The sequence below is a fragment of the Elephantulus edwardii genome, unplaced genomic scaffold (genome assembly GCF_000299155.1).
Source record: "Elephantulus edwardii isolate Elephantulus edwardi_28Jun2011 unplaced genomic scaffold, EleEdw1.0 scaffold00356, whole genome shotgun sequence".
NCBI classification, from domain to species: domain Eukaryota; kingdom Metazoa; phylum Chordata; class Mammalia; order Macroscelidea; family Macroscelididae; genus Elephantulus; species Elephantulus edwardii.
Window position 1 is genome coordinate 926,614 of NW_006400106.1, and position 17,388 is coordinate 944,001.

The following is a 17,388-nucleotide window of genomic DNA, read 5'->3' on the forward strand; positions in this document are numbered from 1 at the left end:
ATATATATATATATATATAGTTGTTGTTATGTGCCATCAAGTCGCCTGCAACTCATAGCGACCCTATGTACAACAACCCTAAACCCTACTCTATCCTGTTCCAATCTCACTGTCTCTGACACACCTACCCCCATTACCCCAGTCACTGAGTCAATCCATCTCATAGAGGGTCTTCCTCTCCTGTGCTGTCCCTCCACCCTCCCAAGCATGATGTCCCTCTCCAAGGACTGGCCCCTCCTTGAAACATGTCCTAAGTATGTCAGATGAAGCTTCAGAATCCTTGCCTCCAAGGAGCAGTCTGATTTAACCCTCTCCAGGACAAACCTGTTTGTCCTCTTAGCAGTCCATAGTATATTCAATACTCTTCTTCAATACCACAGATCAAAGGCATCAACTCTGCTTCTGTCATCCCTAGCCCTGTCAGTTTGTTTTAGTGGGGAAATGATCTGTATATTACTAATCACCTTCTAATTAATGACCTATATTCTTGCTTATTTATCATTGTTCTTATTAATACAGCATTTGTTTGTCAGTTTGTTGTACCTATCGGTTGCTGTGAAGCTGAAAGCTATGCCACCCAAGTGTCAAATGCTCTGAGGGTCACCCATGGTGGACAGGTTTTAGTAGAGCTCCCAAATTAAGGAAGAGAGAATAAAAAGCAGGATTGGCCATCCACTTCATAAATAGCAGGCCTCTGAAAACCCTACAGATAATAAAGGGGCAGTTACAGTAGTATGGGAAGTAAAGCCCAGCTTAAAAGTCAATTTTTTAAAAAGTCAATAAAATGAGGACAATTGCAAACATCTTTTAATAGTTGGGACATACAATGTACAAAGTACGAATGTTGGAGAAGCTATGACACCACGGATGACAGAAGAAGAATTGATGCTTTGAACTGTAATGTTGGAGAAGAGTGCCAACCAAATATTCCAAGAACTGCCGAAAGAACAATCATATATGTCTTGGATAATGTGCAGCCAGAGTGCTCTTTGCAGGCAAGGTTGATGAAGCTTTGTCTCATATACTTTGGGCATGTTGTTAGGAGAAGCTATTCCTTGAAAAAGAACATCATGTGGAGGAGGATCGGCAAAAGAGAAGTAGACCCTTAACCGGATGAATTGATAGAGTTGACTGCAGCAATGGACTCAAATATGTCAGATTGTGAGGATGGCACTGGATAGGACGGAGTTCAGATCTGCTGTTTATAGGGTCACCATGAGTCATACTTGACTCAACAGTAACAACAATCCACAGCCTAGTCAAGTTGATTCGTAAGTTTAACCATCATAGTCTTCCTTGTGTCAACATGGTTCCTGTAAGTATCTTCTTAAACTATACATAATCTCTAAATGAAGACAATTGTAAAATCAATTTTGCTCCCAACACAAAACAACTAGTATGTATACAAACAGAAAATTATTTATCTCATACTTATGTAACCAAACAAGGAAGAAATTATCAAAGCCATTACAGCCTTTGTTTCTTCAATTAATTAGATGGTCACAACTAGTATTTAGAGTTCCCTTCTTCCACCATTAATTTCATATCCCCTTTGCCCTCGTTAAGTGCCTCAACTGATCTTTACTTGGAGGGATGACAGAAACATTCATTCTTCAGAACTCTGCACCATTACACTGGAATTAGGGTGGTGCTTTTCTATTGACTTGAAACATAGAGCATAATGATGCTAAGAGATGCCCTAAGGTATCTTCTGTAATCCAGACTGATCCTCTATTGTTTATTGTTAACCTTATTTCCACTTGGTAATAAGAATCATTCTTATGCCAGCTAATATAATACCATCTTTCCTTGCCTTTTGAACCAAAGATATGAAGAATCCATATGGCTAGGTGGCATTACTTTGATTCAACAGAATCAATATTTCTCCTGGTGAAAGAAAGAGAACCAATACTTCCAGATACATCAAGCATTTAATTTCTGGGACAGGAAGAAAACATTTCAAACTGGTGGTAATCGTAAATTTTTCTGCTCTCATTTCCACCCTTTGATCCCTGACCTCCTGTCCTGGCTATGAGAGAAATAACATCATATACTGGATGATAGTTTAGAATATATACAGTTTCCTGGAGAATGTTGCACAATCTTGCAAAGTGTTGCCACCAAGGTGACATTTTAATTGTATCTCTAAAAGACCATTGTACTGATTTATCACACTAACTGCTTCAGGATGGCGGAGAACATAAGATCAGTGAAGTCCATTAGCATGGGCCCATTTACATATTTTGTTTGCTGCAAAGTAAGTTACTTGTTCCAAGTGTGTGATATGATGATGGTGGATAAAGCACACTATAAATCTGTCAAGAGAGTTAGATCTACCAAAGACTCCAAACAGCATCTTTGTTTGCCACTGCCACTTCAAGCACCATTGGATTAGCTGGATCATATGGCCCAAGTGGCAGAGTGGTTTTCAGAACTTTCTTTTGTCCTGGGTGACTCTTTCAAGCAATTAGTGGGTTTTTTAGTTACTTGATAAACAGACCAGATTAGCATACCCAAATGAAAGATGCTTTGTCTATGAAATCCAGCGAGGTCCAACAGGCATTCTACTTCTCATTTAGTTGTAGGTGGGGCCCTAATGTGATACTGGTCACCCATAGTGGACAGTGTTTGGCGGAGCTCCCTGATTAAAACAAGCTTGGAAGCAGGAGTGGCATCCACTTCCAAAATAGCTTGCCACTGGAAACTCTATGAACTTAGAGAAACTAAGAAAGTGCATAGAGTTGCCTATGACTCAACGGCATTGAACAACAACAACATTGACTTTAGAAGTGATATCTTCATATCTAGATAGAGGGCAACTTATTTTTTGTCAGATTAATTTCTCACTCTCTAGCAAGCAACTGTCTTAAAAATAATCTAAAGTCATTAATATTTCTTTGTTACTAGATCCAATCAGCATGATATTATCAGTGTAAGAGAGCATTATGATGCCATGTAGAAGGAAAAGGTCATCAAGGTTCTTACAAATGAAATTATCACCTAGAGTTGCTTGTTGTATGCTGTTTTGTTCCATCTAGTTGGAACCAACCCACAGCTGACCCTGTAGCAGGTTTTCAGAGGCAGTCAATCAAATGGGAGGAGATTGCTTATCTTTTTCCTGCAGCACAGCTGGTAAGGTTGAACTCAGTGCTTTTAAGTTAGTAGTACAACTTCTTATGACTAAGCCACCAGACTTACCCCATTGTTGTTGTTATGTGCTGTCAGGTGGCCTGCAACCCAGAGCGACCCTATGCACAGCAGCTCTGAACCCTTCCCTGTCCTGAGCCAGTCTCACTAATTCTGACAAACTAACCCCAGTTACTGTACCAATCCATCTGATCTGGGGTCTTCCTCTTCTGCACTGTCCCTCCACCTTTTGAACATGATATGTCTTTCTCCAAGGACCAGTCCCTCCTGGCCACATGCTTAAAGTATGTGAGATGAGCTTCAAAATCCTAGCCTCCAAGGAGACACTTGGTTTCACCCTCTCCAAGACAGACCTATTTGTTTTCTTGGCAGTCCATGTTCAAGACTCTTCCCCAGCACTCAAAGGCATCAATTCTTCTGCCATCCTAAGTCATTTTCCAGCTCTCTGACACATAGCAAGTAATTGTGAACACTATGACCTGGATCAGGAGCACCTTTGTCTCTAGACTGACATTGTTGCTTTTCAGTACTCTGAAGAGGTCCCTGACAGCAGATTTTCCCAATGCAATTCGTCTTTTGATTTCCTGACTGCTGATGTTAAGACTGTCAATTGTGGAGTTGAGCAAGCTCTAATTGCTAACAACCTTAATCTCTTGTCCATCCTACACAGCACTGGTAATTGACCCGTGGTGAGAATCTTTGTCTTCTTGATGTTGAGCTTCAATCCATATTGAAGACTATAGGCCTTGACCTCCAGCAGCAAGTGCTTCAGATCTTCTTCAGTTTCAGCAAGAGAGGTTGTTTCATCTGCATGTCGTAGGTTGTTGATGAGTCTTCCTTCAATTCTGATGCCACATTTTTCCTCATAAAGCCCTTCTTTCAGAATGATTTGTATTCAGATTGAAAAGGTATTGGGAAAGGATGCATCCTGACATGTTTCTTTGCTGATTTGGAATCAGCCAGTGTCTCCTTGCTCTATTCTGAAGACTGCTTCCTGGTCCAAGTATAGGTTTCACATAAGCACAATCAAGTGTTCTTGGATTCCCATTTTCCTCAAGGTTAACCACAATTCGTTGTGATCCACGCAATCATAGGATATATCTGAGATGGGACTGAGGGCTTTGCCAGTTGAAGTCTTAACTGCTTTTGATGGTCCATCTATTATAGAGTTGTGGAAATAACCACATGACATAAGAAGATACATTAATTTGCTCATTCAATTAAAGTATATCTGAAACAGCAGCTGCAATTGGAGTGACCTCCTAATTTTAATCTATTGCTGTTCTCCATGATTGATTTTCTGCACAGGTGAGATAGGCAAGTTGAATGGCAGTGTAATGGGACTCTTGCACATCCTGACCATAGTGCAGAATCTGCAGTTTCTCCAGGAATGCAGTAGTGCTTTGAGTTCAGTATGTTCTCAGGTAGGAGCAGTTATAATATTTTCCATTTGTCTTTTTTTTTTTTTGTGGTAAGAATCTTTCCTTCACATGTCAGCGATCTAATACGAAGGGTTCTGCCAATTGCTGGTATGTCTATTCTAAGAGTACATTCTGAAACTGAAGAAATCATTGTAAGATGGGCTCAGTGACCCAATGGACCAACCCTGAGGTGGACCCGAGCTAAAACTCCTCTAATAACATGACCTTCATATGCTCACACTCTAACTGGTGGATTCAGAAGTGAAGTATAGTAATCTCTGAAAAAGGATGATTATTTCCCTTTTCCAAGTGAATAGTCACTATCATTAAAAGGCTTCACCATCTTTAGGGAAAGATGGTGAAACTTGGTCTTTCATAATTTGGGCATGTTGTCAGGAGTGGACTATAATTGGAAAAAAACACCAGAACAGTAGAGGGTCAGAGAAAGAAAGGAAGACCATCAACAAGATTTTTTTACACATGAAATGCGTCAGTGAGCGCATGCATGCTGGGTTGTGAGGATGGCACAGGATTAGGGTAAGTTTTCAATATGTTGTTCAGACGATCCCTGTTAGTGGAAGTCAACATATTGACACTTAACAACAAGCAATTTACTTTTCTTTTTTTTATTTTATTAATTTTGATGAAAGTTTACAGAAACTTTGAGCTTCCAGTCATTCATTGTTGCACTTTTCTCTCTGCTCACTTCCTTCCCCCAATTCACTCTTCTCCTTGAAAAGAAAAAGAAAAGCTCTTTTATTGTTATGCAATCCCTCCCTCCAAACACACTCCACTCTGCAGCCTTCACTCTGGACTTCTGTAATGACAAGAATACCCATTCATATATTCCTTTTAAACAGTTCTCCCTGCTTCAATGCAATATACATCATTCCTCCCCTCCTTTTCTATCTTCCCTCAACCCTGATGTCAGTCCTGTTTTACCACAGTGGCTCTATGCAATATTTGTCCTTTTGTGACTGAGATATTTCACTCAGCATAATGTCCTCCAGGGTCATCTATTTTGCATATTTCATGAGTTCTTTGTTTTTCAATGCTGCATAGTATTCCATTATGTGAATATACCAGAGCTTCTCATTTGTTTGTTGATGGGCACTTGGGTTGTTTCCAGCTCTTTGCTGTTGTGAACAAAGCTGCAATAAACATGGGTGTGCATATATCTGCTTGTGTGGCAGTTATGGTTTCTTTAGGGTAAATTCCCAGTAGTGGAATTGCTGGGTCAAATGGTGTTCCTATTTGCAACTTTTTGAGAAAGCGTCCTACAGCCTTCCATAGTGGTTGCACCCTTTTACACTCCCACCAACAGTGAATAAGGGTTCCAGTTTCTCCACAACCTCACCAGCATTTGATGTTTGTTGTTCTCTTAAATTTTGCTATTCTACTGGGGAAAGATAGTTGGTTTGATTTGTATCTCTCTTAGAGCTAGGGATTTGGAATATTTCTTCATGTGTTTGTTAGCCATCTGAATGTCTTCTCTGGTGAAGTGTCTGTTCATATCTTGTGCCCATTTTTTAATTGGGTTACTTACTTTTTTATCTTGTTGTTGTGTGTGAAAATTTTATAAATTCTAGATATAAGTCCCTTGTCAGACATGTCATTACCAAATATTTTTTCCAAATCTGTGGCTTCCCTTTTTACCCTGTTGGAGAAGTTTTTGGATGTGTATAAGGATTTAATTCTTAGAAGGTCCCGTTCATATATTTTATCCTCTCCTGGTTGTAGATTTTCCAGAATGCTTGGAAGACTATTTATGTTGTGGATTAGGACTTCTAGAGTTCTTCCAAGCTTTTCTTTAATGAAGTTTATAGTCCTTGGTTTTAGTCTTAGGTTCATAATCCACTTTGAATTGGTTTTTGTGTATGGAGTGAGATGTGGATCTTGCTTGAGTTTTCTGCAGAGAGTTTTCCAATTTTGCCAACATAATTTGTTAAAAAGCTGTCATTTCCCCAGTTAACTGATTTTATCTCCTTGCCAAAAATCAGTTGACCATAGGTAGATGGGTTGATTTCTGGAGTCTCAATTCTATTCCATTAATATGTGTCTGTCATTGTACCAGTACCAACGTGTCTTGACTACCACGGCAGTGTAGTAGGATTTGAAATCGGTGAATGAGATGCCTCCTACCTTGTTTCTCTTTTTAAAGAGTGCTTTGCTTATTCTGGGCCTCATTCCATTCCAAATGAAATTGGAGATTACCTTTTCCATCTCGTTGAAGAATGGAATTTGTTGCGTAGTTTTCGTCCTTCTTTAAGAAGACCCAGCCTTACCTTCCTTCAAAGAATTATGAGTCTTTAATCTGTCTAAAATTTGGGAATTGATTTGGTGACTGCCTATTCTGACAATTCAAGTAGGTTTCCTATTCACTTGATTTAGAATTCTTCCACTGTAATAGTCAATTTCCTATCTATTTCACCCCTAGGGACACCATGACAATCCAACAAGTTCATACAACTTGGACTGTTGACTTTGACTCTGCTGTCCATATTGTGACTCCTCCCACTTTGTCTTTGTCAATAAAGTGTTCCCACTTGACCTCTAGCATTGCAGAGCCCAAGGATTCCCTTTGTAGTTTGGTATCTTAATTCAGTTAGGGCACATCTCCAATATCAAAACTGAAATAGTAATTACAGAATTATTTAAGGATGCTGGGGTCCCTTTGCAAAACTGTTCTTCACTGCTGTGGTGAAAACTATGTCCTCTGGGAATGTCATGTTGGGTTTGTGGACTCAGTTTGATCTAAGCAGTCCTAACATCCTAGTTTCTCTAGGCCTTTGGATACCATCGTCTCCTTTTTTTTTTTCCTCCCCAAGGGAGTTCTGGCATTTTTATCCTGATCTAGTGCAGGGTACAGGGAGCTCTGGTGGTCTCGTGGCAAGGAGCTGTGCTGCAATCCCAAAGGCACATGGTTCGAGGCCACCAGCTGCTCTGCAGGAGAAGGATGGGCAGTCTCCTCCTGTGTAATTGCCTCTGACAACCCTCCAGAGGGTCATTTGTGGGTCAGTTCTGACTCGACCATACGTGCCACTACCACCACCACCAACAGTGTAGGCTACAGTTTAGTCCATAGTGAACTAACCAAATAACCTTTTAGATAATTTCATTACTGGCTGAACAGGAGCACTAAATGAAGAATCAGTGCTTATTGGGTCCAAATCAATAAACCTAGACAGATTTAGATTTGTATTCTGTGCACACTTAGCTTACAAGCTTAGTAGCCATTCTAATACACGTTCAGATTTCCATTTATATATATTACAGAAATCAAGCCATTTTTCTGGACTTTAGTATACTTCCTTACTGGCCGCACTTTATATTTCACATCTTTGGTATTATTGTGACTCATATCAAGTTACAGGTCAAGAAGCAAAAATGGATAATGAGGGTAGGTCCTGAGGACATTCAGAAATGTCTTATTAAAAATAAAAATAATGTCTTTTAAGACTTAAGCAATACATCAGCAAAGTCGCAAACAAAAAAATATACCTTCAGTTGAAGAGGACATGAAGAGTCAAGGACTGTCGTCTACAATATGGACTATAAACCGCCCTTTCCTTGGCTAGAAAACTTAGTAGAAAAAGTTTGTCAATGCCTTTTCTCCCCAATGAAAATTTTGTTTTCTCCTTGCTTAAAGGTATTGCAAAAGTCCACATACACTTCTCAGGAGAATATATAACAATAAAGTCTTTTACAAAGATCCCTAGGACTATCCCTGAGCCTAAAAAGGAACAACTGATGTAGTGTGGAGGGGTTATACATGGTAGCTATTACTATGATGTGGTTTTGGACTGTGTATAACCTAGGACTTGATGACCAGCTGTAATCCAACCTGATACGGGTCATGTGTAGGAGACAATTCTGTGAATACTAACTTGTCAGTTCCTTGCTAAGCAGTGATTCTAGAATTATCTGTTTCTTTTTTTTTCTTTTTTTTTTTTTCTAGTACTGAACTGAGTTACAGTTTTCATGGGTACACTTCAGAGGTTAGGTTTATGTATCAGGAATGCCGGGGGCTTGTCCTGTGATTCTGACCTGAATGTTTGATATCATTAGAGTCATAAAGCATTTTATCAGTTTAAGGATCTTCAACTAGGAGCAATCCTGTGAACCCGAGAGGCCCTGACATCAAGGAGACCACCACTTCCCTTGACATTGGAGTAGCCTCCAACCTTCATTTAAAAAGAGACCAGATTATGTGTGCTTATAACAGTTTTCAACAGGCACTACACTTAGAAGCAGAATACTTATGCTTATAAGCAGGATACAACAGGTACTCACTCCACCCCAAGCAGGATAACTTGCCGGAACAGAGCTCTATCTGCCTCTAGCCACCAATTGTGATTAGCATTCTGGGTGAGATGATGAAGGTTCAGTTCAGGATTTTTATTAACTTGCCTCCAACGTATGGAAAGGTACAGCAAACTGTCCATTTGAGTATTAATCCTGCTTTAAAGTGTTCATGAGCTGGATCTGGTGAGGAAAATGAGAGGAATAGGAAGGATTTTTCAGAGTTCTGAATGTTTACCAGTGTTCTCATCTCAACAAGGCCACCTGACTCTGGAGCAACACGCTTTTGATAAAATTTGTTGCTTGAATACTGGGTTTGAAGGAGCACTTGCATATAAAAATATCTAAATATTTTTATCGTTTCTTAATTAAACGTGAATCTAACCAAAACCTAGATTTAAATACACCAACCAAATACCTCTGAAACACATGGCAACATGACCCTGATATAAGGTTGGGGGGACACACCCTCAAATAGCACGCAGTTAGGCTTGTTTTCACTCTTGGCCCTGCCCACCCATGCAGCTCCGGCCCTTTTTGTTCTTGAGCAAATCAGGCACATATTTTGTCCTGCCTTTTTAACATTTAAGAACCAAGAACCCTCAATTAAAATGTTAAAAAAAGAATTTTCCCCAAAAATACAATTGGTTTTTTTAAATTAAATTTTATTAATATTAATGAACATTTACAGAGATTTGGGGTTTTCATTCATTCATTGTTGCACTATTTTCTCTACCCTCCTCCCCAGTTCTTCTTTTTCCCCCCCTTGAAAGTCTGTTTTAATTGTCCAGTTGCCACTGTGCTTGTCAAAGCCAGTTCTAATTAATCTCCTTTGTCAGTGTGTCCTTTGCCATTCCCTATCACTCCTCTTTGAGAGAGACTTCACCCTGATTCATAAGGAAAAGGGGATGGCGTATTCTCTTAGCTATTTCCTGCTGGAAAGGGACACTGTTTTAAAAAAAGAAATTTAAAGTTTAAAAATAGTCAGAGGCTGACCTTGTCAGGGAGAAGATGACCGACCCATTTTCTCCCTTAAGAACTTCCCAGAGCACCAGAGCATCAAGCTAGAGAAAGTCCTATTCTACTTCCCTGATCGTCAGGACAGGGCATCCCCTGAGCACCTCTGAACTTGGAGTGTCTGGCTAGAAGTTGAACCTGTGCTGAAAGTACTGTCTTGATGTCTGGCACTCACCTGTGGGCTTCCTCTTCTGGTGTGTGCTCACCACCTGGATCACTATCTTCCAAATGGACCGGCCATGCTGGAGTGCCCTTGGGGACTGCCTCTCCTCCACCTCCCACTGGGTACTCTGACACCAGCTGCACAGACATTTGGATTTGATCCATTTTCCATGGTGGGCTCCTCTGCTCAAGGCTGATCTTAAGCTCATGAAAACTTATTCTCATTGCCCATGGAATCTGCTGATACCAGTTTTCCAACTAAAACACATGATTTGAAATTTCCCATTTTTAAAAAATACTATTCTATTACCAATAAAAAATGTGATTCTACAAACAAACATAAACCTCCCAGAAAGGCAGGTCAGAGAGCCAAGCTTCTGTGACCAACTAAGGCTAAGTTTAAGCTCAATAGTTTGTTGGAGACAATAAAGCAGACAGGTCTCTACAATGAGCAGGAACACTCCTTAAGACAATCAACCATTTAACACCCAAAAGGACAGCATTTGCACCAAGAATAAAGCTTAAAGGCAAGAAGATATAGGAAAGGGGAAATGGAGAGGAATGGAGTCATTGTGGAGAGTGCAAACACTGTCACCAAACAAAATGCAAATCGTTGAATGGGACAATTCTAGAGGTGCACTTTTCTACCCACTGCAATATTGCCACAAACATTGGTCGATGTTCCCGTCTCCAGTTGTAAAAAGTGATTTTAAAATGCAAAGAGTTTTGTCTTTTTTTAGAGTTTCTCAATAGATGAGCTAAACTAGTTCTAAGCAAAAATAGATAAATTTATGATAAGAATGTTCTCACTGTTCCTCTTACTAAATCTAATATTTAACTCTTCTTAGTAGTTCCAGTAGTTCTTCAATTTCTGTTTAATTATCCTGTAGCACTTTCATTCATTTTGTTGCTCAGTAGTTTCCTAGCAGAGTCCTTGAGTGCAAATCGTGAAGTGCTTGACGATTAGCAATTCAGACCCATCTACATGCTCTTCAGAAGGCAGGCTTAATCATCTTATTTTTAAATATCATAGCCTTGGAAACGCTATGGAAAAATTCTACTCAGCACCCATACAGCTACTAACAGCAGGATTTCCAGAGTCTAAGGTCTTGAGTTTATCTAATCAGCTGCTTTCTTGTTTTTTAAAAATTTTATTTTATTAATTTTAATGAACTTTTACAGAGATTTTGGATTTCCATTCATTCATTGTTTTCTCCCTGCCGAGCCCTGCCCCCGCCCCCAGTTCAGTTCTCAAACGAAAAATTCTTTCATTGGTATACAATCCCCTCGCCCCCCTCCCCGAGTACACTCAACTATGCAACCTTAATTCTGGACTCTTGTGATCGTTAAGCACATCAAATCATGTCTGATACATAGCAATAGTATGTAGAAGAAAATGATATCTTGACTTCTCCTGTACCATCCTCACCATCACCTGTGCTTTAACCCATTATTGTAATCATTGTGCCGGTCCATTGAATTAAAGACCTCCCTGTTTTTTGCTGACTTTCTATTTTACCTAGCCTGATATGTTTCTTCAGGATCTGGCCCCTCCTGATAATATTGACAAATATAGAGGTGAAATTTCCCCATCCTTGCTTTCAAGAAGCATCTTTGCTGTACCTTTTTAACACAGATATGTGCTTTTGGTATTCTATGGTATATTCAGTATTCTTCACCACTATCTTAATTCAAATGCACCAGTTCTTCTTTAATCTTGATTTATTGCCCAACTTCTTTATTCTTGGAGAAACTTTTTTTCTTTATACTTCCCATTTTCTGAGGGCCCTGTGAGACAGCCTACACAGTCCTTCTGAAATATTGTCTCCTAGAGTGGAAGGACACGGTCTGTTTTCTTACTTCCTCAGGACTCTCCCGATGACTAAGAGCTGAGAAACAGATGGTCCAGAACCACGTCTGCTGAAACTTGATTGTAAATATGATTCTGGGCTAGTCACAGCCAGCATATTACTTCATGTCCTACTTTAATTTTCTTTGCTAGGAACACAAAGTGAAATACTTTGTTTCTATTGGTTAAATTTCAAGGACTAGCAAATGTTCATGGTGTTGAAATGAACATGTACAGAGTATAAGTGGCACTTCCCTCACCCAGTTCCAACCATCTCCATCTATAGTTACATAATACAATAGAGACCTCAAGTCTCAGGGGTATTTGTGATGCATATATAATGCAAAACACACTTGTATCAATGCCAGCATGTACAACACTCTGTCAAAGTGTATATTTGTAGTCCAAAGATCGGCATCCAAATCATAGTTCCACCTCTTTTTGGAGCAATGGATTTGGAATGTTACCTAACAATTTTTTAAATCTCTCTAGTTATTTCAAAAAGGTGAAATGGTATGTGTGTGTGTGTGTGTGTGTGTGTGTGTGTGTGTGTGAGGTGTTTTACAGGCTAACTTTTCTTAGTGGGTGTCTATGAAAAGAAAATGAGAAAATGTGCTTGTACTTAAAAGAGCTAATAGTCACTGATGAGAATATGAAGTTTCTGGATTCTTATAGCTATCTGTTAAATGCTTAGATCTGTAAATGGTTAGTTCTTCATTTTCTCCTTGGACAATAAAATGAATTTTGTTATTGGATTCCTGAAACAATGAAGTTCTTAGAATAACCGAGTGTTGTAAAAGATGACTCAACCTCTCACTTGTTTATTTGTCCAACAGTGTGCCATGTAAAAAATGTGTGGTGGTTGGTAATGGAGGAGTTTTAAAGAACAAGACATTAGGGGAAAAAATTGACTCCTATGATGTAATAATAAGGTAAATACATTTATTTCCTAACCTAAGTTTCCTACTGTAGTATAACTGTTTTAGAAGGAAAGAGAGGTGCTTAGAATTGCTAATGTATTTGATAATGCAACCTTTTTATTTAGTTGTTGGTTAGAGTAGGTTTTTGGTCACTCATTTAGCAAATACTTACTTAGTATTACTTAATATGCCAAATATTCTAGACAAGAGTGAAAAAGAACAGCATTCTTACTCTCTGTGGAGTTTCATTTTATAGATCAAAGGAGAGTGATAAAAACACATAAGAGAAATATAGTATAAATGCCATATAGGCAATTAAAAATGGCATGATATAGAAGGGTTGGTTACTTTAGATTGGATGATCACTTTGAGGAGATATCTAAAGTGGACCTAAATTATTATACTGTGTAGAACATAGATCCTAGAGAGAGCAGAGTAGGCAGAAGGAACATTTGCTGCAAGTTTCAAGGAAGAGATGATCCTGATTTGAGAGAAATAGCAAGGGAATCAGTTAATGAGAGAATGGCAGCATGGGGAGGTGGGAGGGAATCGGAAGCTGAAGCAAGGAACCATCTGTGTAGGGCTTTCGTAAGCCAATTAAAAGCTTGGATTTTATTTTCAGTATATGGTTCATTTGAAGGTTTTTAAGTAAGACAGCAATAGATCCGATTTTGAAATATTGAAAATATTTGAAAATTGGATTAGTGTCAAGAATGGAATATGAGAGAAATATGTGGGTGTTGGGAGACCAGTTGGGCTGCTGTATTCAGGTGAAAGATGACAGTGACTTGGAATATGTTTGTCATGGCAGAGAAGGCATGTGGACAGATTGGAAGCTTCAGAAGGGTAGTTAAAAGGATGTGCTGATGTGTTGTTAGCTATGAGGCATGTGGAGATTAATGAAATCAGGATGTCTTTTCTTTCCTAGTATTTTAATTTAAAGGATTGGCACAGGGGTGATTCCATGTATTAAGAGGGAAAAGACTGAACTGGAGCAAGTGTAAGGGAAACTCATGGCTTCTCTATGAACATGTAAGGTTTGAGATGCTTTTTAGACCTGAAATACATCTATCAAATGGCCAGTTGATAAATAGGCTAGAATCTTGATGACAATATATTAAAATAATTGTTTTAATTCAGATTTCCTATGGAAAAACTCAAGAGAGTAGAGGGCTCAGGGCTGAGCCTGGATGTGTTCAGCAGTCACAGATTGAAAAAAGAAAAATATGTGAGTAGAGGAGATGGAGAGGATCCAATGAAGGAGGAAGAAAATCAAATCACAGAAACTAAGAGTGTAGTTTTAGCATCAAGGAGAGAATCAACTGAATCCATAGTTGGTGAGACCTCATTAAGGGCAAGGACAGACTGGTGGTTACCATTGGATTGGCAGCCTGAAGTACACTAAGATGCTCTATAAAAGTAGGTTTGGAAGTCTCTTGTGGGGAGAAGGCCAAGTGATGGAGGTGCATTAAAGAGTGGCAGGTGAGGAAGCGGAGGAACCAGTACAGGCAACTCTTGAAATATTTTGCTGTGAAGGGAAGATAGTAGCTAGATGGAACAAGACCAGTTTTTTTGCTTAGTGAAGATAAGAAATGAGTACTGACTTGTTTGATAATAGGAAGAAAGGGTGGTGTCCAAAGCACAAATATGGCCAATCTTCTGTAACAGAAAGGAAACCACTCATGGTGGGTACAACTAGCGAGTGTAATAGCTGTAGTGGTGGGGGAAATGTGTTTGAGGCTAGGCCATCATCTAGGATAAATACATTTGCTAAGGGTGGTATGGATGGTTTCTGAAGCATGGGAAAGCTTGCTGGGCTCATGCATTAGGATCACCTGGCTGCTTGAGAGTATTTGCTAGGGCGAGGCTCTTGTGTTCCAAGTTGGCAGAGGTCTCTGCAGATCTGCCAAGAACACAGAGTCTTCTGCTTATTATCCATTTTTAGTTGGCTGTGACAATTTATCCATGAAATAAATTTGGAGCAATCACAGCTTTCTTTACCCATAATTGCCTAAAACCTGATGATGTGTAGCACGACAGCAAGCCCTTGTGGGAAAATGCCCTTGGCCTAACATTATGCAAGTCATTTCAAGTGTTAGTTAAGACCATCTCAAGTTACATATGGTTAGTGGCAAAGGGTAAAGCAGTGTTTATCTTCCTAGGGGACACTGTTTTGGAAACAAAGCATTCCTTTTTTATAACAGACTTTCTTGGTGTTTGTATAAATAGTGCATGTCTAACATTGGCATTGAACACATACAAGCCCAACAGTAGGTCCTTTGTGGTCCTTTTGGCTTTGCTGGTCCTTTCATTTGCTTTGCTCCAGCCTAGCACAATTTTGTCACTGTATTTTAGAAAGCAAAAATTTTGATGCGTCTTCAAATCACTTCTAAGGTGATGCCTCTTGACTGTCACTTATATACACATCCATATGCTTTATGACTTCAGCACCTTCAATAATGTAATTCTAGTATTTTGTTTCTCTTTCATTTTTTGACTCTTCCGCTTCCAGAATTATTACTGACTCCATAGTTAACAAATATAGAGGACTGTCTCCATTTTTTATTAAGCAGCTGTTTTTCTAGGCATGATTTCACTAGCTATTATTTGAGAAAGATTGCCCAATTCCTTTGTGATTTGCAACACAGAATAAATGGCTAAAATTAGACTGGCCAACTCGAAACCTTTGAGAAGTGAGATGGAAATGACTCATACTGTTCTTGTTCTACATATTTCATGTGTTCTACTATCCGCAGAATGAATAATGGTCCTGTTTTAGGACACGAAGAGGAAGTTGGAAGAAGGACAACCTTCCGACTTTTTTATCCAGAATCTGTTTTTTCAGATCCCATTCACAATGAACCAAATACCACAGTGATTCTCACTGCTTTTAAGCCACTTGATTTAAAATGGCTATGGGAATTGCTGTCAGGTGGCAAAATAGTAAGTTGGAAAAATTAATCTACCTTCAGTTGTTTTCTTTTAAAAAACCAACCCAGCATAAAAACACTTTCTCTGTTGTTACTTTATTTCAGAACAATCATGGTTTTTGGAAGAAACCAGCCTCAAACCTGATCTATAAACCTTATCAGATCCGAATATTAGATCCTTTCATTACCAGAACAGCAGCTTATGAATTGCTTCATTTCCCAAAAGTGTTTCCCAAAAATCAGGTATGTTTCTTTATAATTGCAAAATAAAGATCTCAGTAGGGTAGGGTAGATGGGTAGAAGGTCTCTGGGGTTCTCAGACATGTGTGAAGGTAATTTCTGAGGTGGCTTCAGAGGGCTGAGTTAGTGAAATGAGTTCTTTCACATACTGCGTGGACTAGAACTGAAAGTGGAGAGTTTTGTCGTGTCTTTAAGCCCTTGTGAGATCTTTCCTTCATGTCCCCTGTGGCTTATCTCCCTTCACTGTGCCTCTCATGTTCCACAGCCAGCAGAGTCTGGCTAACTGAGTGGACTGACGGGCAGACTTGAATTCTGAGTAGCAGGATGGCTTCAAGCAAGACAAGCACATGGCTCTTCAGAATGCAGAGAACAGTCTTAAGAAGGACTCTGTAATAAAGTATCAAAGGACAACTTGAGAGAAGGAGAGAAAGGAAAATAAGGTAGTCCTGATTATTTCTGGAATTGTAGAGGAGTAATTAGCACTGATTTCTCAAGAAATGGTAGCTGCAGCAATATTGAGAGCTCTTAAAGCTCCAAGTTACTTAGTTAAAAGAAGGCTTAACTTTGATTCCCAGGGTCCTCTTTGTTTGCACTTTGTAGAAAATAATGTACACCACACCCATACCATGGCAACAACATTTTTGTTTGGAGCTTGAGTAACTCTAACGTCATTCCTCAGATGAAAGGAGGTTTTTTCCATTTTTAAACATGGAGAAAATCCAAATAAATACCCATTTTCTTAAGATGGAAATTGTGATTAGAAAATTATAAAGTTTTGATAACCTGAAAAGGGAGTATTTAAAATAAAAAGGGGTATGAAAGATGGGGTGGATTCTCCCTTTCTGGGATTACCTGTGTTATTGTCCATGCTTCCTTGTCTCTGAGGTTCTTCCAAACTGTTCTGTGTTTACCAACACATGCACACCTTTTCATTTGGTCATTATAATTGAAATTATAACATAGGTATTTTCTGTTTGCTTTTCTCCTCTATTGGATGTGCTGTTCCTCTATACACTTAGGTTTGTTTCCACCTTTTTTATGCCTGTAATAATGTAGTCATGCATATATGCTTCTAGAAATTTTGCTTGCAAGTATAGATTCCTGGAAGTGAAATTCTCAGTGAAAAACTTAAACTCACTGCCATCATACATTGTATGTGCATCAGAGAGTTGGACAGTGAATAGGGATGATAGAGATTTGATGCCTTTGAGTTGTGGTGCTGGAGAAGAGTGCTGAATATACCATGGACTGCTAGGAGAACAAACAGGTTTGTCCTGGAGAGGGTGAAGCAAGAATGTTCCCTGGAGTCAAGGATTCTGAAGCTTTGTCTGACATATTTTGGGCATGTTGCAAGGAAGGACTGGTCCTTGGAGAGGGACATCATGTTTGGCAGAGTGGAG

At 39.2% G+C, this 17,388-nt stretch overlaps 1 protein-coding gene across 2 annotated transcripts in view; it reads left to right on the forward strand.

Moving 5' to 3' along the window:
- ST3GAL6 (ST3 beta-galactoside alpha-2,3-sialyltransferase 6) overlaps positions 1–17,388 on the forward strand; it is a 56,067-nt gene that overhangs the window by 31,378 nt on the left and 7,301 nt on the right. Inside the window, exons 5-7 of one of the 2 annotated variants that reach the window (XM_006901997.1) lie at positions 12,735–12,830; positions 15,575–15,761; positions 15,854–15,991. In XM_006901997.1, the coding sequence (XP_006902059.1) occupies positions 12,735–12,830; positions 15,575–15,761; positions 15,854–15,991 (421 nt within the window). The remainder of the gene's footprint in view (positions 1–12,734; positions 12,831–15,574; positions 15,762–15,853; positions 15,992–17,388) is intronic. The other variant, XM_006901998.1, reaches the window with a different exon arrangement.